At 42.4% G+C, this 20,606-nt stretch overlaps 1 protein-coding gene across 1 annotated transcript in view; it reads right to left on the reverse strand.

Moving 5' to 3' along the window:
- JMY (junction mediating and regulatory protein, p53 cofactor) overlaps nt 1-20,606 on the reverse strand; it is a 133,669-nt gene that overhangs the window by 9,023 nt on the left and 104,040 nt on the right. Inside the window, exons 8-9 of the mRNA XM_077816306.1 lie at nt 10,653-10,748; nt 9,061-9,604 (exon numbers count right to left, since the gene is read on the reverse strand). Of these exons, the coding sequence (XP_077672432.1) occupies nt 9,061-9,604; nt 10,653-10,748 (640 nt within the window). The remainder of the gene's footprint in view (nt 1-9,060; nt 9,605-10,652; nt 10,749-20,606) is intronic.

Consider the following 20,606-nt stretch of genomic DNA (forward strand, 5'->3'; position numbering starts at 1 on the left):
CCTCCAATCTGAAATGTGGAGGTTTTGGCCGGTGGATTTGCACAGTACTAATCCCAGCCTTCTCAAATGCTCCCCTCCCCAGCAATTAAAGCAAGCAGTGCAGCAATTTAGCTATGTTAAAGCACAGAGTGAGGGCCCTTTATAGTCCTGTAGCTTTACTCCCCTGTGAAACAAACTTAGTATTTCAACTGGATTTTGGCTTTGCAGGTCTCCAGATTAGATAGAGGCCAGGATTAAGTGTGTCGACAAAAAACAAAAACAAAACAGCATAGTATTTTCAATACAACAATGGGAACTAGCTATGTACCAGCATATCATATCCAAAGTGAAACATTTATCCATAGCTGAAAAACTCTCTCCAATTCTCCTAAGTGTATTGTGGAATACATTATCAGGATATCCTTTGTTATCCATTTCTGGATTTCAACAATCCTGAGCTTTGGACAAGCATTTTTATTTATTTATATATTTGCCGTGATGGGGCCCCACATTTGGGAGTGAGGGGTGAAGTTTCTCTGGCAAATCAACATTATAAAGACTCAGCTTTCAGAAGCTACGTAGAAGTTCAGAATGTTAAACAAATCCAATGGGAGATGAATTAGTGGGGAGAGTGCAGATGCAGAAGTCAAAGCTACTCTTGGGGAGGAGAGGGTAGATTTATAGTTTTTCTATTATTACACAATATAATGTGTGCAATTTCTTTTTATGTTTTTATTTATATTAGGGCTGTCAAACAATTGAAAAATTCTGATTTATTGCAAGATTAAAAAATAATCACGATTAATCCCAGTTTTAATCACACTATTAAACAGAATACAATTTAAATATTTTTGATTTTCTACATTTTCAAATATATTGATTTAAATTACAACACAATGCAAAGTGTACAGTGCTCACTTTATATTATTTTTGATTACAAATAATTGCATTGTCAAAGAGAGAAATCAAACAGTTTTCAATTCATCTCATACAGCTACTGTAGTGCAATCTCTGTCGTGAAAGTGCAACTTACAAATGTAGAATTTTTGTTACATAATTTCACTCAAAAATAAAACAATGTAAAACTTTAGAGCCTACAAGTCCGCTCAGTCCTCCTTCTTGTTCAGCCAATCGCTAAGATAAACAAGTTTGTTTACATTTACGGAAGATAATGCTGCCGGCTTGTTATTTACAATGATACCTTAAAGTGAGAACAGACATTGCCATGGCACTGTTGTAGCCAGCATTGCAAGGTATTTACTTGTTAGGTATGCTAAACATTTGTATGCCCCTTCACGCTTCGACCACTATTCCAGAGGACATGCTTCCATGCTGATGACAGCTTCTGCTCAATAACGATCCAAAGCAGTGTGGATCAACGCACATTTATTTTCATCATCTGAGTCAGATGCCACCAACAGAACATTTTCTTTTTTTGGTGGCTCATGTTCTGTAGTTTCCAAATTGGAGTGTGCTCTTTTAAGACTTCCGATAGCATGTTCCATGCCTCATCCCGCTCAGATTTTGGAATGCACTTCAGATTCTTAAACCTTGGGTCAGGTTCTATAGCTATCTTTAGAAATCTCACATTGGTACCTTCTTTATCTTTTGTCAGATCTGCAATGAAAATGTTCTTAACTTGAACAACATATGCTGGGTCATCATCTGAGACTACCATAACACGAAATATATAGCAGAATGCTGGTAAAACCATGGAGCAGAAGACATACAATTCTCCCCCAAGGAATTCAGTCACAAATTGAATTATTGCATTTTTTTTAAACAAGCATCATCGGCACAGAAGCATGTCCTCTGAAATGGTAGCCGAAGCACGAAGGGACATATGAATGTTTAGCATATCTGGCACATAAATACCTTGCAATGCCGGCTACAACAGCATTATCTTCCATAAATGTAAACAAACTCATTTGTCTTAGAGACTGGCTGAGCAAGAAGTAGGACTGAGTGGACTTGTAAGCTCTAAAGTTTTACATAGGTTTGTTTTTTAGTGTGGTTACGTAAAAAAAACTAAGTTGCATTTTCATGATAAAGAGATTGCACTATAGTAGTTGTATGAGGTGAACTGAAAAATACTATTTCTTTGGTTTATCTTTTTATAGGGCAAATATTTGTAATAAAAAATAATACTATAAAGTGAGCACTGTACACTTATTCTGTGTTGTAACTGAAATCAATATATTTGAAAATATAGAAAAACATCCAAAATATTTATAATTTAAATTGATATTCTATTTATTGTTTAACAGTGTGATTAAAACTGTGATTAATCATGATTTATTTTTTAACATTTGTTTTGAGTTAATCGTGACTGACAGCCCTAATTTATATATAACTGGATATCAAATTACACATACAATTAGAGATGGGACTGGTAGCCCCTATTATTAAGTTCTGTTTTCGGTTGCTTATCAACTGTGAAACCAACCATTTGGGTTGATAATTTCCATATCAGGTGTCTGCCTCAAGCTCAACTTCTTTGGCAAATTTCACCCAAAATTGTTTAGCTGCTTCTGAGAACAAGACTGAGGGCAAATGTTGTTTGTCCATGCAAAAAACAAAACCTAGTGAGCTTTTCGTAAGAAAGGTCTAGCATTGCTATGCTTTGGAGCAGGGACTTGGGCTGTCAGAGATATGCCTTTTGAAGTCCCTCCTCTGTGAAAATCTGCCCAAATTTGGTCTAGCTAGCTCAGATTTTTGTAAAGACAAATACATTAGGGTACATTCTAAGCTTGTCTGATCTGCTTATGAGGTGTTCAATGGTTTGGATGGTCTCTCTGCAGTCACAAAAAGGGGAGTCTTTGGTTTTCCACTTATGTATCAAGGATAGCTGCACCTTTCATGGTTTGTTCAGATGCAGTTCAGTGTGATCTAAAGTCTGTGTAGAGGGTTGAAACGGGAGGGCGGCTTGTTGAGTCAGTAATAATGTGCTTGTTTGGAATGGTAAATGAGACCCAGACACTTTGCCATTCCCTGGCCGGATCCAGAGACATGAGATAGTCATATGTGATCCATAGTGGTTTTTGCGATTTCAGGTATTGTTGGGGTATGTTATCCATACGTATGTTAACCTGGCTGGATGGGAAGTTCTGGATAGTCTTTGGCACAGTTAAGTTCTTGTGCTGTAGCTCTCTCTCAGTGGCTGAAGGTTCGATGTTTGCTAATACTGAAAGCTACGGTAGAGGTGCTGATGTTAAAGTTCCCATGATCTTTGCATGGTCTTATTCAGCTGCCTATCCATAAATTGAGTATGGCAGCTTCTTGTCCACACCGGTGCACAGTACTCGGCAACTGAGTTCACCAAGAGAGGGCTAGAAGCAGAATTTATAACTAATGAGTCCTATGGTGCATATATTGTAACTGCTGCACTTCTCTTAGTGAAGAGCTGACAGCGGTTACAAGCTCTATCAACTCTCATATTTTTCACCAGATGACAACACCTGTAAGTGTCTTCAGGGCCGGCCTAGACCAAATGGCACCCCAGGTGAGGATTATCTTCAGCGCCCTCCCCTCCACTTGTTAAACTTTTCAATACCTTATTTTTTATTGCATTTGTAGCCCATTTCATGACTTTGATGCACGATTTAAGTGCATGATTTATCCCTGTCATATAAAAGTCAATACATTTGCATGCTAGGATCCATAAATCTGAATTTATTCATGCCACATACAGGAAAATAAAAAAAATTCATTTCCTCTAAGCTTATAGAAACTTTTAAATTTTAGGAATAACTGAAATGTATTAACATAAAAAATTGAACTGTGCACCAATATTGTGTGGATCAGTATTAAATAGTGTTACAGTAAGTGACAGCCTTAGAATGTTAACCCTAGTCCTTTAGTTCAAAAGGTCGCTTTTTTCCACCTTTGCCCTCGCAAACTGAAGCACAGTAGTCAGAGAGATCCAAAGACTGGCCACTGGCATTTTCAAGAGACAAAACAGCAAGTGATGTCAGTTTCTCATCAGCCACTGTCGATAAAAGATATGTTTTAATGAGCCTGAGCTTCGAAAAACTGCACTCACCACCAATGTTCCCTCTAATTTTTGATAGGCCATGTGCGCAAAAAAATTTCTTCTGTGCAAATTTTTGTGCACACGGTGTTTCACTGTGTGCGCAGGGTTTAGGGTCTGGGCGCGCACACATGCGCACAGCTTACAGGGAACAGTGCTCACCACCTGCGACTATGACCAGCGGCGTAAGAAGACTCCTTAAAGCTATCCAGACATTAGGAAAAGTGTCTTTCAGCTCTGCATCATAAATGAACTGGAGAACTTGAAGTGGAGAGTGCTTCCTGTGTTGCAAAATGTGGCAGATGTTGTCCAGTTTGACAGAGGTCTTCATCATTGACATCCAAACATTCCCCATGTGTCAGGGTCTGGTGAAGGTCCATATAAATTGTTCAAGTGTGTTTTCTTGTCTGCCAGCAGCTTATTGAGGTCATACAAAAAGCCCCAGGTCTTTTTGTGAGGCTTCACTTGTCCAAACTTTTCTTTGATGGACATTCAAGCAGTTTCAATGAGTGAGTAAAAAACTCCCTCTTTAATCTTTCTTCCAAGCTTACCATCACCTTATTATCTCTGCCCTCGTAACCAAATTGTCTTTTCTTCTGATAAATATGAGTTTCCTTGAAGACAGGCTCAACTCCTAAGTTTTCCACATTTCCTTGGAATCCGTTGTCTCTGTAGACCACAACGAAAGCAAGGCAGCTTCTTATCAAAGTAGTAGCCGTCACGATGTCCATGGACTGAGTTTGTAATGCCTTGCTCACATTTACTTGGAACAGGATATCGTGCCAAATGACAACTGAGACCAGAAATTTGAAATCAATGATCTGGTTTGTCAGGCTTTGTGCCTCATGTCAGATCCTGGCCTCAGCTTTACTCAACTGCACCAGTTCCATTAAGGCGTTGTAAACCTCAGTCATTTGGTACATCACTGGCCTTATGCTGTCAATGTGGCTCTCCCAGCAAGTGTCACTTAGCCGCTTCACAGTCAGATTTGTAACATTGTCCATGAGGATCTTCCACTTGACAGCTGATGCTGAAAACAAGACATATCCTTTGCAGTACTCCGAAGAGAGATACTGATTCTAAAGATGATGACACTGTATCTGACACAACCAAGTTGAAGGAATGGCAGCCACAAGGCACACAAAAAGGGTTTTGAACTCAGCGCAAGGATCCTTGCCTGGACACCGTTTCTTCCCCTCAGGTTCACGCCACTGCTGTAGCCTTGGCCGCAGCATCCTGAAGCTTTATTTTATTCTCATTCAAAACGTTCATAAACAGATCTGTTAGGCCTTTTCCAGTAGAGTTGTCCACAAACCATCATGGAGGAAGGAAGGAGGAGAAATGGATGGAGTATCCATCCCAGATGATCTCCAGCACCCGGTTGTCAGAGATTATCTGTTCCCAGGTGCTGAGGAATAGAGTGAGATGGTCGCCAAAGGGATGGGTGGGGTTTTCCAGTGTGATGCAGCAGTGAGGAGAGTGTTCTACGGGCACCTCGACCAACCCTTCAAAACTGTCTCTTCGAGGTGAGAGGGTTGAGAGGAAATTTGCTGAGATCCCGACGTCTTCTATTTGGGAACCTGGGCTTCTTCCTCTGGGGTTCACAAGATCTCTGTGAATATTTAAATGAATATTGAGATGAGTATTGCGATGAGAGAGGCTTGAATGCTGGCTGAGTGCTGTACTTTCTTTTGTACCCAGGTATACAGATCATGAGGGATCGAAGAGTGGACCTTGAATTTTTTAATGTCTGGAGGGAGGCATCAGTCTCATCGACAAATAATTTCATCCCTTCAAAAGGGAGGTCCACAGTCAGACGGACCACCTTTGGGAAGAGGGATAGGTGAAGCCATGAGGCCCATCTCATCACAATGGCAAATGAGGTAGAATGAGCTGCCCTGTCAGCTGCATTGAGTGCAGACTGGAGAGATGTTTTAGCCACCAGTTGGCCCTCATTGACTAAGGCCTTAAATTGCTGCTTATGAGAATTGGGGAGCTGTTCAATAAAATAATTAAGCTTTGCATAGCTCTGATAGTCATATGTAGACAAGGCTTGATAGTTTGCCACTCTGAACTGGAGGCTGGCCAAGGAATAAGCCTTCCTGCCAAAAAGGTCTAGGCGCTTCCAGTCCCAGTCATAAGGGGTGGACTTAAACTGGGTGTTGGCAGCCCTTAGAATTAACTGCGTCCACAATGATCGAATTGGGAGGTAGGTGTGAGAACAGAAATTCTGTGTCTTTTGGTGGCATGTAATATTTCTTATCCACCCGCTCGCAAGTTGGTGGAGTGGATGCAGGGGTCTGCCATATCTCCTTGGGGGGGTCCAGCAGAGCATCATTAATAGGATGGCCACTCTGGAAGAGGTGGAGGAATGTACAATGTCCACCAGCTTGTGGTGTGATTCATCCAGTCACCTCTTGTAGTGGTACTTGTAGTGCCTCTGCCACCCTCTGTGCCAAGTCTTGGTACAGTTTAAAGTCATCCACCATTGATGGCAGGGGGACATCGCTGTCTTGTCTGGTGACAATGACAAGAAGTGGGCTTGAAGAGTGACTTCCTCCTCAACTTTGGCCTCTAGTTCCTCCCTTGGATGCTCGGGGGGTTCACAGGCCCTTGAGGCAGCAGCTGAAGGAGGGTACTTCCTTGGGTGCTGGAAGGCCACACTAGAGGTAATGGCAGGCCCAAAGGCATCAGGCCCCCAAGGGTCCCTGTATGGCTATTGTGATGGGAAGGGGCCCAGTGGTTGGTACCACAGTTGCCCAAACCAGGAAGGCTGTGGGGTCAGAGGGGCAGTGTGCCCAATGTCCATAGCAGAACTGGGCTCTGTATGGCAAGTGAGAAGAGAGGCGGGAAGCCAGGTCCTCTTGCTCACTTTTTGACTCAGATGACAGAAAGGGCGGTATGTGGCAGGAAGTCATTGGCAAGTCTAGAGCTCTGGGTGAACTCGGTACTGGGTATGCAGTATGCATCCGATGAAGTGAGCGGTAGCTCACGAAAGCTTATGCTCAAATAAATTGGTTTGTCTCTAAGGTGCCACAAGTACCCCCTTTTTTTTTTGCAAAATTTTGAGGACATTTTCCAAACATTGAAAAATGTTTTAAGCTTTAATCTTGACTAATATACTTCAATTGTCCCAAAAGTTTCCTTTCTAGTTTCAGACCGACCACTAGGAATTTCAGTCCAAAAGAAGTTTTTGGAAAAAGCCAAAAAGGGAGTTAAAAACAGACAAAGTTACAGAATTAACCACTGAGGCATTAGTGAGATTCCATATTAATACTAAACAAATGTAATTATACTCTTCATTTCACACAGATTTTCCAATCCCTAAAATCGATGTAAAACAGAATTCTAGAGAGTAAGGATCATCCCACCTACAAACACCTGGGTATATTAGACATGGACTTTCATGCAGGCAGAGCTCTGGGGCATAGATGACTTCAATAGAAAGCTGCACAGGTGCATGGGTCTCCACACATAGACATCCTTGCAGGATCAGGGTTTTTGTGCGCTTACAATAGTAGTGAATTCTTTTGTGGTAGGAGAAGTTAAAAGCATCACCTTTTTGAAGGAGTTAGGTGATTAACAATAAGGGGTACAAATAAAGGCTCCATCGAGTCACTACCATAGCTCTGTGCATGAGGCACAAAAGGAACTTCACTTATGTCTGACTACTTCTCAGCACACTTTTAGTTAAGGTTAATTAAATCACAGTACTGGCACAGAGCCAGAAGGGTAGGTATTTTAGAAAACAAAGTTTGCTAAATGAAAAGTACAAAGTGTGAAATCCTGGCTCTATTTAAGTCAATGGGAAGACTCCTATTGACTTCTTGGAGCAAGGATTCCAACCCAAGTTGGTAAGGAAAGACTGTTTTCCCATGCTTCCCAGAGGAAACAATGAAAATTAAGTACTAAAATTTTAAAATTTATCACCTATGTCTCAATGTTTATTTAATTTCTAACTAGCAATCTGTGGGGGTTTATTCAAGGCTGCCCACACCAACTCGTTTGGTGGGAAGAGAAAGGATACACAAAGGTGGCAGAGTGAGACAGATAAGGTAAGTACTGCAATTAATTTCATTTTTGTATACTGCAGAAGTTTTTGCACCCAGGTCTGATCTAAAGACGTTTTTGTGCTGGAAATGGCCCACCTTGATTATCATGCACATTGTAGGGAGAGTGGTCACTTTGGATAAGCTATTACCAGCAGGAGAGTGGGTTTGTGTGTGTGGTTTTTGGAGGGGGGTGAGGGAGTGAGAGAACCTGGATTTGTGCTGGAAATGGCCCACCTTGATTATCATGCACATTGTAGGGAGAGTGGTCACTTTGGATAAGCTATTACCAGCAGGAGAGTGAGTTTGTGTGTGTGGTTTTTGGAGGGGGGTGAGGGGGTGAGAGAACCTGGATTTGTGCAGGAAATGGCCCACCTTGATTATAACACACATTGTGAAGAGAGTGGTCACTTTGGATGGGCTATTACCAGCAGGAGAGTGAGTTTGGGGGGGGGGGGGGGGGGGGAAGGGAGGGTGAGAAAACCTGGATTTGTGCTGGAAATGGCCCAACCTGATGATCACTTTAGATAAGCTATTACCAGCAGGACAGTGGGGTGGGAGGAGGTATTGTTTCATGGTCTCTGTATGTATATAATGTCTTCTGCAGTTTCCACGGTATGCATCCGATGAAGTGAGCTGTAGCTCATGAAAGCTCATGCTCAAATAAATTGGTTAGTCTCTAAGGTGCCACAAGTTCTTCTTTTCTTTTTGTTATGTAATGTCTGTCAACTGAAAAACAGACTGCATCCTCAAGTACAGTTTGCAGTTTATGTGGAGTTAGATATAACTGAATCAACAGCATACACTACAGTACAAATTCCCACCACTTGATTTCACCAAACTTTTCAGTCAAGGGCATTAAAACAAGTGTTGCATTGATAATTATATATAAAATCCAACATACCCTTTTCTACACAGCAATCAAAAAAGGGGGAAACAAAATGACTACAAGTACATTCCTTAGCAGTTAATTATGTTTAAATAAATAAACAAAAATATTACCTCTCCTCCTTTGTAAACCCTCTAGATCGGTCTTCTTAAGTTTCTTCTTGGCATTGACTAACTGACTGCTATCAAAAAGATGTGCTGATGGGACAGTGGTAGACTGCGGGACTCCCTTATCCTCACTCTCCTGTTTAACAGGGCTGTCACTTTTCTCTAAGGATTCAGTAGAATCTTCCTTGATAGGCAGAGGCGGTGGTGGCGGTGGCGGCAAAGGAGGCGGAAGTGGAACTACAGTAACAGTATCTGGTTGAAGCTCATTACTGGCAAGAAGTGGAGGAGTAGTATGATGAGACAGTTCAGAGGTAATGCCATTAGGTGGTAACGAACTATCTTCAGGTTGTTCTAAGCTTCTGGGCTCCTGGGTTTGTAAAGGCTGGATTACTTTTCCCAGTTCCTCGTCCTCAGTTTTCTTTTGGATCTGTGTGGTTACTGGCAGAGATTGAGGTTGATCTACATAGGGCACTGAGCTGGGTGTACTACTACTTCTTGCATGTGCCAGTCGCAGTCTGGTTGATTTAAGTATTACTTGCCCAGGGTACCGCTAAAAGGAAACAGTTATTTAAAATTAGATCAGTGTATGCAATATACTATACTAGAAACTAAAGAACATGTGATCAGGTGATTTTGCCTTTGTGACAAGGAAACTCACTTTTTTTTGTTCTTTATTTTGCTATTTTTGTTCTTTATTTTGCTATTGTATTTGCCCCTCCTTCCCCCCCAGTTTGTGTCCTTTCAAATTGCAACTGTGCACACAAACTGCTGAAGGTGAAATTAAAAGCTGCTTTTGAAAACTGGGCCCAATGTGTATGTTTTTTTTTAAATTACCACAAATGACTTAAAACATAACATTTTTACAAAGCTACATAGATCCTATCCATATGGATATACTATACATAATGTAACCATTAATTACTTGATTAATATCCTATTGCTTCAGTTTGTGAATTTACTAGTGTATAGAAGCTGTAAGTTTTAGCAGCCTTGCAAGCAATTCGGGTGGAAAGACTCATTTTTTATACCACTACTAAACAAGATTTCTTGCTAATAGAAATTCTCCAATTTTATTACTTGTTCAGTCTTAGATGCATAGGCCAGGAACCATTAAAAGGAGTTAATATTGTGTCATTTTCTTGTACTCCTGTCTGCACCCATCTGTTGTCTCTTGTTTGGTATTAGGTTGTAAGCTCTTTGAGACAGGGACTTTTAGGTACTATGGTAATGCGAACAACAGGTCACATGATCCAATACATGTGCAAAACAGCACCTGGATCATATCTATATAAGGAAAGGAAAGACCCTGCTTCAGTTCCTGATTATTTTCCTGTAAATATTAACAGAAGAGAAACTGAGAAGATGGAGGTTAAGCACAGAACTATGCTGCAAAACATCCAAAGAATTTTATCTAATGCTGTACCTTATTTCCGCTTAAATCTTAGACTATGGGAATTTTAACACCTATTCCCAAAATGAATGCTTTAGGTATTTAAAGAAGAACAGATCTCTCTCAGGATATTACCAGAATATAACTGAAGCATATTTTCAAAAATAAATGCTTCACGATGAAGAAGAGTGGTCATTACTTCTGTTACCTGTTTAAACGTGCGAAGTCTGTCCAGTGTTTTCTGTCGCTCCTGACTAACCCAGGAGCTCTTTTTTTCCTCTTCATCTTGCAGCTGATCTTGCTTCTAAGAAAGGACATCAAAACCACATCAGTTACTATGTATAGAACAACGTACATCATAAGAATTCAAATTCAAGGTATTGTTGAGGCCAAGAGCATAACAGGATTCTACTTTTATCAAGATTAGATATGTATATGAATAACAAGAATATCCTAAGTTACAAAAGTAAAGTAAACAAGAATTTTGAAAGGTATATAAACACTCAAACTTCAGGGCATAAACCAAACTTTAACTTTCGGGAGCCAGAAGTATAATGCCCTGGGGACTAGTTATCCCATAACTGCCTACTGCAGATTTTGTCTCTCTGAAGCAGCCAAGACTAGCTACTGTTGGAGATAACATATAGGACTCAATGGGCCACTGTTTGATCCAGTGAGGAAGATCCTATGTTATTAAGTAAATAAAACTAAACTGAAAAAGTAATTGTTTAAAAAACAAGTGTGCTTTGGCATTCACGGTCTGACTATGAAACAGGTTGCCTGTAAGGAATTAGTGCAGTTGGAAGATTAAATGGATTTAAAGGCTCCCTAATGAGACCTCAGGTTTCAAATTTATTCTCAATTTATGCTGCTACAAAACTGATCTAAAAATAAATAATCTTAATTTGCCCACAAAATTCATCAAAACATATTCTTTGGCTCTAGATGTCCACCACTAGAAAAGCAGGAGTGCAAATGCTGGCTGAAATACATTAACAGAAGTATGGGAAAGATTGCACAGCATTGCCAATGTCATTCTTGGCTCAGACTGGTACTATTGGTCTCCTACTTTCATATGTTTAGAACTGAATTTAGGTGATTAAGAAAAATGATGAGCAAACAGAAGACTATTAGTTACATTGATATATGCCCAGTCTAAACATTAAAATGCCAGTCTATACACTTGTGAAAAGTGAATCCATTTAATGGTTCACTTTTTCTGGTGTAAAAGAATTCTTTTAAAACCCATTTGCAGTCAAATTAGGGATAAAGTAGGTTTCATAGAATCATAGAATATCAGGGTTGTAAGAGACCTCAGGAGGTCATCTAGTCCACCCCCCTGCTCAAAGCAGGACCTAATCCTCAACTAAATCATCCCAGCCAGGGCTTTGTCAAGCCTGACCTTAAAAGTCTCTAAGGAAGGAGATTCCACCACCTCCCTCGGTAACCCATGCCAGTGCTTCATCACCCTCCTAGTGAAAGTTTTTCCTAAAATCCAACCTAAACTTCCCCCACTGCAACTCGAGGCCATTGCTTCTTGTTCTGTCATCTGCCACCACGGAGAACAGCCTAGCTCCATGCTCTTTGGAACCCCGCTTCAGGTAGTTGAAGGCTGCTATCAAATCCCCTCTCACTCTTCTCTTCTGCAGACTAAATAAGCCCAGTTCCCTCAGCCTCTCCGTGTAAGTCACGTGTTCCAGCCCCCTAATCATTTTTGTTGCTTTCTGCTGGACTCTGTCCAATTTTTCCTTCTTGTGGTTTGGGGCCCAAACGGGACACAGTACTCCAGATGAGGCCTCACCAATGCCAAATACAGGGGAATGATCACGTCCCTCGATCTGCTGGCAATGCCCCTACTTATACAGCCCAAAATGCCGTTTAGCCTTCTTGGCAACAAGGGCACACTGTTGACTCATATCCAGCTTCTCCTCAACTGTAACCCCTTTTCTGCAGAACTGCTACCTAGCCACTCGATCCCTAGACTGTAGCAGTGCATGGGATTCTTCCTTCCTAAGTGCAGGACTCTGCATTTATCCTTGTTGAGCCTCATCAGATTTCCTTGGCCCAATCCTCTAATTTGTCTAGGTCCCTCTGTATTCTATCCCTACCCTCCAGCGTATCTACCTCTCCTCCCAGTTTATGTCATCTGCAAACCTGCTGAGGGTGCAAATCACGCCATCCTCCAGATCATTAATGAAGATATTGAACAAAACCAGCCCTAGGACTGACCCTTGGGGAACTCGTCTTGATACTGGCTGCCAACTAGACATGGAGCCATTGATCACTACCCACTGAGCCTGACAATCTAGCCAGCTTTCTATCCACCTTATAGTCCATTCATCCAGCCCATACTTCTTTAACTTGCTGGCAAGAATACTGTGGGAGATCATATCAAAAGCTTTGCTAAAGTCAAGGAATAACACGTCCACTGCTTTCCCCTCATCCACTGAGCCAGTTATCTCATCATAGAAGGCAATTAGGTTAGTCAGGCATGACTTGCCCTTTGTGAATCCATGCTGACTGTTCCTGATCACCCATGATTTTTTCCAGGGACTGAGGTGAGGCAGACTGGCCTGTAGTTCCCCAGATCCTCCTCCTTCCCTTTTTAAAAGATGGGCACTACATTAGCCTTTTTCCAGTCATCCGGAACCTCGCCCGATCGCCACGAGTTTTCAAAGATAATGGCCAATGGCTCTGCAATGACATCCGCAAACTCCTTTAGCACCCTTGGATGCAGTGCATCCAGCCCCATGGACTTCTGCTCATCCAGCTTTTCTAAATAGTCCTGAACCACTTCTTTCTCCACAGAGGACTGAAGGTTTGGTTCCCCCTCCCTCAAATAAAAGTATTTGCACTGGCAAATGTGAAGATGCATATTGCAAAATTTTGTATGAGGGGAAGCAGTTCAACTCCCTCAATCCCAACCCCAGTATGCTATTCCTCGATATGTGACTGCAAAAAGACAATGCAAGTACAAACAGAAATACCAATTAATTCATAAAAATATTACAGGTGGAACTGGTGGCACTGCCTTTTTGAAGGTTGGCCAACACTTCCCATTATAAGACCTTGTTTTCAGTTATTTATAACTTTGCCAAAGTTTTACCATTTCTGCTGAAGTTTTCCATACTAAGTATCTACCTCGTGTTGAATTTTTTTTTTTTGGAGTTTTAAAGTCAGAACAGTTTAGTCATTTCTGAGAACTAGGCAAGGGAAAAATGTTATTTTGCCCATGTTAAAAGATTCTAGCCACTTTGTCGATAAAAAGTGGTTGTGCCAGGCTTTGAAGCAGGTACCTGAAATTTGGCAGGGATTGTCCTTTGTGTGAGGGATATGCCTTTTGCCACCTAAATTTGGCCAAGTTATAAGTCTATGAAAATAAACTGTACAAAAAAAATTCTAGAGATTTAGATTTTAGTTGCTAAACTCCCCGAATATTCCATCCTCACCAAGCATGCTCGAGCCTCTCAGCTCTTAGTCCTGACCAGACTGTCCACCATCTGCACAGAGCATAATCCACCAGAACTACAGGGGCAGAGCTGGACCTTCCTTGCAACTGCTGCTATTCTCAGCTGGAGTGGAGCTGGGCAGCAGAAATGACAACCAGAGTCTTCTCTCTTCTGTACTCTCAATAATGCTCCTCGTCTGGTACCCACACAGCATGGAGGACGAATCCACCTGACTTGAATGCACAGGGTACAAGAGCCAGACTGGAGGTGGGGGAGAGGAAGAAATGCAAAGGATCAATTTGGAATGGAGGAGAGAGGGAGGAAGTGAGAGGAATAGAAACTGTCACTGGGATTTGGTGGGAGGAAGGAGTCTGGGAGCCAATGGTGGAAATGAGGATGAGGAGTTGGGAGCAAATTGTCCAGGGATGGAGAGGACACTGAGATCAGCCAACGAGCTAGGGTGCAGGGAAGAACTGGGACTGGCTGGGCAGGGAGATTGAAAATGGGATGAAAACCCTGAGGAGTGGAGACAGACTGGGACAGCAAGGTGTAGGGGACAAGGAGCCCCAGGCAGGAAAGAGTCAGGACTGGGACAGGTTGGAGGGACGACAGAAAGCATCAAGTTTGGGGTGGGATGAGGAGAGGTGAGGTGAAAGAGAAAGAAGTGTCTGTGCCCACAAGAAAATACTCCTTCCAAAGCCTGGAATAGAACCCAAGATTCATGAGTTTCACCATTCCTCTGCTGTCAGCAACATCTGGGAAACCCCCTGGCAGAGTGTCTCTCATCCCTCTCCTGTGTGTCCACATAGAAGATGACAACCTACTATTGCTCTTAGTTATTCCATAAGCTCAAATGGCAGAGATCTGCGTGATGGATCTAGAGGTTCCAACACTGCTGACGACCCACGTGGACATCAATATAAGCCACATAATGGCATTTGATTTTTTTGGTTTGCTTTTTTAAACACAGAGGAAATTGCATATAAAAATTACACTAACAGAGCATTAAAGCTGAAAAGTCAAACAGTCAAAAGTTAAGATATGCCAGAATTAAGATTCAGCCCCCTTTTACTTGGCAATATGATACAGATCACATACTGTTTTTTCCACAGGTCCCTGCCTTGTTCATTGCACAGGATGGACATGCGCAGGGTTATACAGTGACGGAAACTATTGACAGGATCCCTTGCCTCACTTGTAGAGGAAGAGGGAAGCTGAGGCAGGGAATTGCAGGAAGAGGAAAAACAGTCTCATGGTTAAGGCAGCTGAATGCTGACCTGGATTCTATCCCTGCCTCTGTCACAGAGTTCCTGTGTGATGCTAGACAAGTCACATAAACCAGATTTTTTACAGGTGGTCACTAAGATAGGTCTACACTGTGAAGAAAAACCCACAGCTGGCCTATGCCTGCTGACTTGGCCTCCCGGTGCTGTTTCATTGCAGTGTAGACTTCCAGGCTCAGGCTGCAGCCCAAGTTTTGGGACTCTTCCACCTCACAGGGTCCTACAGTTTGGGCTGCAGCCTGAGCCCGGAAATCTGCACTGCAATGAAACAGCCCTGTAGTCCGAGCCCTGCGAACCCGAGTCAGCTGGCACAGGCCAGCCATGGGTATCTAATTGCTGTGCAGACATACCCAGATTGTGTGTTCCTTATTTTCTGGGTGTCAAACTTGATATGCTGAGGTGTGATTTGCAGATGTGCTAAGCACTCATAATTGCAACTGCAGTCATTAGGAACTGTCATAAATATAAAGGGAAGGGTAAACCCCTTCGAAATCCCTCCTGGCCAGGGGAAAGCTCCTCTCACCTGTAAAGGGTTAAGAAGCTAAAGGTAACCTCGCTGGCACCTGACCAAAATGACCAATGAGGAGACAAGATACTTTCAAAAGCTGGGAGGAGGGAGAGAAACAGAGGGTCTGTGTGTCTGGCTATATGCTGTTTTCTGCAGGGGATAGACCAGGAATGGAGTCTTAGAACTTTTAGTAAGTAATCTAGCTAGGCATGTGTTAGATTATGATTTCTTTAAATGGCTGAGAAAAGAATTGTGCTGAATAGAATAACTATTTCTGTCTGTGTATCTTTTTTGTAACTTAAGGTTTTGCCTAGAGGGGTTCTCTATGTTTTTGAATCTAATTACCCTGTAAGATATCTACCATCCTGATTTTACAGGGGGGATTTCTTTATTTCTATTTACTTCTATTTTTATTAAAAGTCTTCTTGTAAGAAACTGAATGCTTTTTCATTGTTCTCAGATCCAAGGGTTTGGGTCTGTGGTCACCTATGCAAATTGGTGAGGCTTTTTATCCAACATTTCCCAGGAAAGGGGGGGTGCAAGTGTTGGGAGGATTGTTCATTGTTCTTAAGATCCAAGGGTCTGGGTCTGTAGTCACCTAGGCAAATTGGTGAGGCTTTTTACCAAACCTTGTCCAGGAAGTGTGGTGCAAGGTTTTGGGAAGTATTTTGGGGGGAAAGACGTGTCCAAACAGCTCTTCCCCAGTAACCAGTATTAGTTTGGTGGTGGTAGCGGCAAGGACAAAGGGTGGAATATTTTGTACCTTGGGGAAGTTTTGACCTAAGCTGGTAAAGATAAGCTTAGGAGGTTTTTCATGCAGGTCCTCACATCTGTACCCTAGAGTTCAGAGTGGGGGAGGAACCTTGACAGGAACTGTGCTTGAAGTGCTATATAATGCTACGTACACTAAGAATCAGGTGCTAAGCACCTCAAATTGAGCACCTAAACTCAGAGAACACTTTTCATTTTAATCCCTCTGTGCCTCCATTTCCCCATCAGAAAATGGAGATAATATCACCCCCTCATCTCGCAGGGGTGTTGTGAAGACACATTCATTAATGTTTGTGAAACATTCATACTAGAGTCATGAGCATCATAGAAAAGCCGAGGAGGAAAAACAAAAACATACTTACCTGCACAGAACCTGTGGTTCTTCAAGACGTATTTTTCACATATACATATATAGTCCACTGCTGATGGGTGCACACCCAATGTGCTTGAGCCGGAGACTGGGGTGGTACATGCACCCTGCATGTCATTGTGCTTCCAAACCAAGGGCATAAAGGAAAGGGTCATCCCAGCCACACTCAATTCTCTCACCACCAGCAGCATCAGTGATGAAAGACTCCACACTAGTGGGGATGGTTATGGAATATATGTATGGACTATACATCTCAAAAGTAACCACAGTTAGTATACATGTAACAGGTTCTTTGAGTGATTGTTTGATATATTATATGTATGTATGTTCAACTGTTGGTGACTCCCAAGCAATGATCTGTTAAACAGAAAATGAAGCACAGTTCTACCAAAGATGGCATCATCTCCGCAAGCCTGTGAAATGACATAGTGCTGAGTGAATGTGTGGACAGAAAACCACATTGCTGCTTCACAGGTGTCTCAAATCAGTAGGTTCCTGAGAGAGAACACCAGAGTGAATTGAGCTCTTATTGAATGAGCAAGTATTTTATCAGGTGGGGGTTTACTAACCAGCTGATAAAGTCTCATACATGTGGAGATCCAACTGGAGATTCTTTGTGTGACTTTCTCCATAAACTACAACCAATCTAGGAGACTTTCTGAAGCCTTTAGTTCTGTCAAAATAAATGTGCTTAGAGTACTTTCTAATTAATGTAACCCCTGTTACCCTTTATCAGAATGTGGCTTTGGAAAAAAGTCAATTACCTGGTTTAAATAAAACTCTGAAGCCACTTTAGATAGAAACTTGGGGCATGATTTTATGGAAACCTTGTTCTTGTGGAAAAGTGTGTATTGCAGGCCTGCCATCAATGCAACTCCCCTATCCGATGTTCTTGTCACCAGGAAAGTTGCCTAAATGCAAGATGGAAAAGAGCATGTGAGCCAGGGTTTGAAGCATGAGCACACAAGCCCTAACAGAACTAGATTTAAATCCCAAACTGTGTATAGCGAGGTGGCTACCCTGCTCCTAAAATAGAAGGGGTTAAAAGCAGCCCTGGAGAGGGCTGTTGCTGGGATGGCTGAATAGCCTGTATAAAAAGGCTGTGAGGCAGAGGCCCAAGGAGTCTCTCTCCAGGCTGGGAGAGAACAGGGCCTGGCTGCCTGCCTGATAGGGTACTGAGGGTGATGCAGTGCTGGGGAAGGAGCAGGCTGAGTGGGGCACTCCAGGCTGGCAACTCCCCAGGCTGTAGGGCCTGGGCCAAGGCCCACAGAGGTACTGGGAGGCAGAGGAAGGCAACAGGTCCAAACCCCCTTGCCTACAATGAGTGGCCTTTACACTGCAGTCTGCCCCAGGGTGGGGGCTTGGTGATGACTGGCAGTAGCCCAGACTGAGGCAAGTTGGGGATAGTGGTTTGGTGGTTCCCCAGGAAGGGGAGACCCAGAGGTAGAGTGTGGGGGTGCTGCCAGGGGGTCTGTGAGGGACACGGGGGCCAGAGCTGTAGCGGATCACCGGCCTGCAGAGGGCGCTCCGCACTGGAAAGAGCTAATTCCCCAATAACTAGCAGAAGGCGCTGCAGGGGTGAGTCCGCTCCTTTACACCATAACAGTCTTTCACTGGAGGAAAAACTTTTGTTAAACCTTTCATAAATCTCTTCACCACTGGGTGAGAGAACACTGCGGATCCAAGTATAGGGGGATGAGATGGCTGCTAAGAGTATTTGCAGAGACCTTAATCAAAGCCCCAATTTGTTAAGGTGTAATAAGTAGTCATGAATAATAAGAATCTGAGATTTTGATGGTGACAGATGTTGTAGCGCCGATTTGCAAAATCTCTTTGATTTTACTGGAAATGTAGACCTGGTAGACTCCTTTCTACTGTGTATTAGTTCTGCACGTCAGAGGAGAATACACACACCACACACACTCACCCCCTCTCTGAGCAAGTTAACCATTCAGCATCCATGCCGCCAGATGAAGCCACGCAAGATTCTGAGAGAACAGATCCAAAATTAGACGTAAGGTTATGGGTGGTCACATCAAGAGGCTCTGAAGGTCTGCCTGGGGTGTGCTGGGGTTATCATAAGTAATCTGGCTGCTTCTTGCTTGATCTGCTTTATTATTCTTGGCAGGAGAGGAAGCGGGGGTATGCGCAGAATAGGTCTAAGATCCGTGACTAAAAATGCATCTCATTTGGCTCCTGGGCTTTTTATCCTTCCCTTGAACAGAAACGATGATACTTTGTTGTCTTTGTTGTGAACAGGACCATACAAGTGAAACCCCTTCTGAGGGGATGGTGTGAATGTCTTCATGTTTTAAGGAACTCTTGTGACGATTTACAAATCATCTGCTTACACTGTCTGCTAGCACACTGTGGATCCCAGGGAAGTGCATAGCGGTCAAGATAATGCCATGGAAGATAGAGAATTTCCACAATCTTACCGCCTCTCTGCATAAGGAGGAAGGATCTTGCTCCTTGTTTATATTTATAAAAAATACAGTGGTTGTGTTGTCCATTGTTACTTGAATAGTAAGGCCTTTTATTTCTTGAAGAAAACCTCAGAGGTTTGTAGATGGCACTTAACTCTTGTATGTTTACGTGGAGGGACTTGTCCGAAGCGGACCAAGCTCACTCAACTGTTAACCTGCCTATGTGGGCTCCCCAGTCCAGTGCAGAACCGTCTGTTACAAGAATCTCTGATGGAGGAGCTGTGGCAAAGGAGACTCCCTTACAAGTATCTGTGAGGTCCATCCACCAATTCAGTGACTAGAGGACCTTGGTTGGGATGTATACTAACACATGCAGGTGATGTTTGCTTCGTCAGTATACTGATCCCGATCAGCCCCGCACATTTCTCAGATGAAATCTCATATGTTGAGAGACAAAGATGCATGATGCCATGAAGCCTAGCCACTTGATGCAAATTCTGACAGAGATCAGTTGGTAGGCTTGGGGATGGGGGGCGGGAGGAGGTGGATTATATAACTGGAGCATTATTTGGAACGTTTCTGGAGCTAGCTGTGATGGAGTCTAATACAGTTCCGGTGAATTCCATTCCCTGAGAGAAGATCAATACAGACTTTTCTTTGTTTATTAATAGGCCCAGATGACAGATAATTGAAGGATATGTTGACCGTTTTCCTCCACTTTTTGTGATGTCCCCCAAATTTACCCAGTTATCCAAGTATGGGAATACTTCGGTACACATTTTTCTGAGGTAGGCAGCTACAACAGTTAGGCACTTTGTGAATACCCTGGGAGCTGCTGATAGCCCAAATGATAGAAACCCTGTATTATCAATAATGGTTTCCTCCCATCAACCTCAGATAGTGTTTGTGGACCAGATGAATTGTGATGTGAATACAGAGATTCTCACATAATCACTGACTCCAGAAGCTTGGAATTTATGGGAAAAAAAACAGCAAGTAGTGAGAAACTTGTGATAAAATCATGTGAGATGGCAACACTGTTAAGCTCTTTAAAGCTTATTGTAATGTTCAACAGAAACAAGGAAAACTGATTTCAATATGTCAGAATATGATTAATAAAATAGTAAATTAATTTTCTTGACATACCAGAGTCCTTTTCTTTATAGTAAAAGCTGAACTTAACTATCAATTTTCACTGTCAGAGTGAATTTGATATTTTTGCAATTTCTTGAAACAATATATAAATTCATATGTGATATTTCACATGCAGCCCTTTCATGATGCAAATTATGTTACATGATCTCAGGACAAGTTTATCATACATGTATGATATAAAGTGTGTCTACTTTTACTAC

The sequence above is a fragment of the Eretmochelys imbricata genome, chromosome 5 (genome assembly GCF_965152235.1).
Source record: "Eretmochelys imbricata isolate rEreImb1 chromosome 5, rEreImb1.hap1, whole genome shotgun sequence".
Taxonomy (NCBI): Eukaryota; Metazoa; Chordata; order Testudines; family Cheloniidae; genus Eretmochelys; species Eretmochelys imbricata.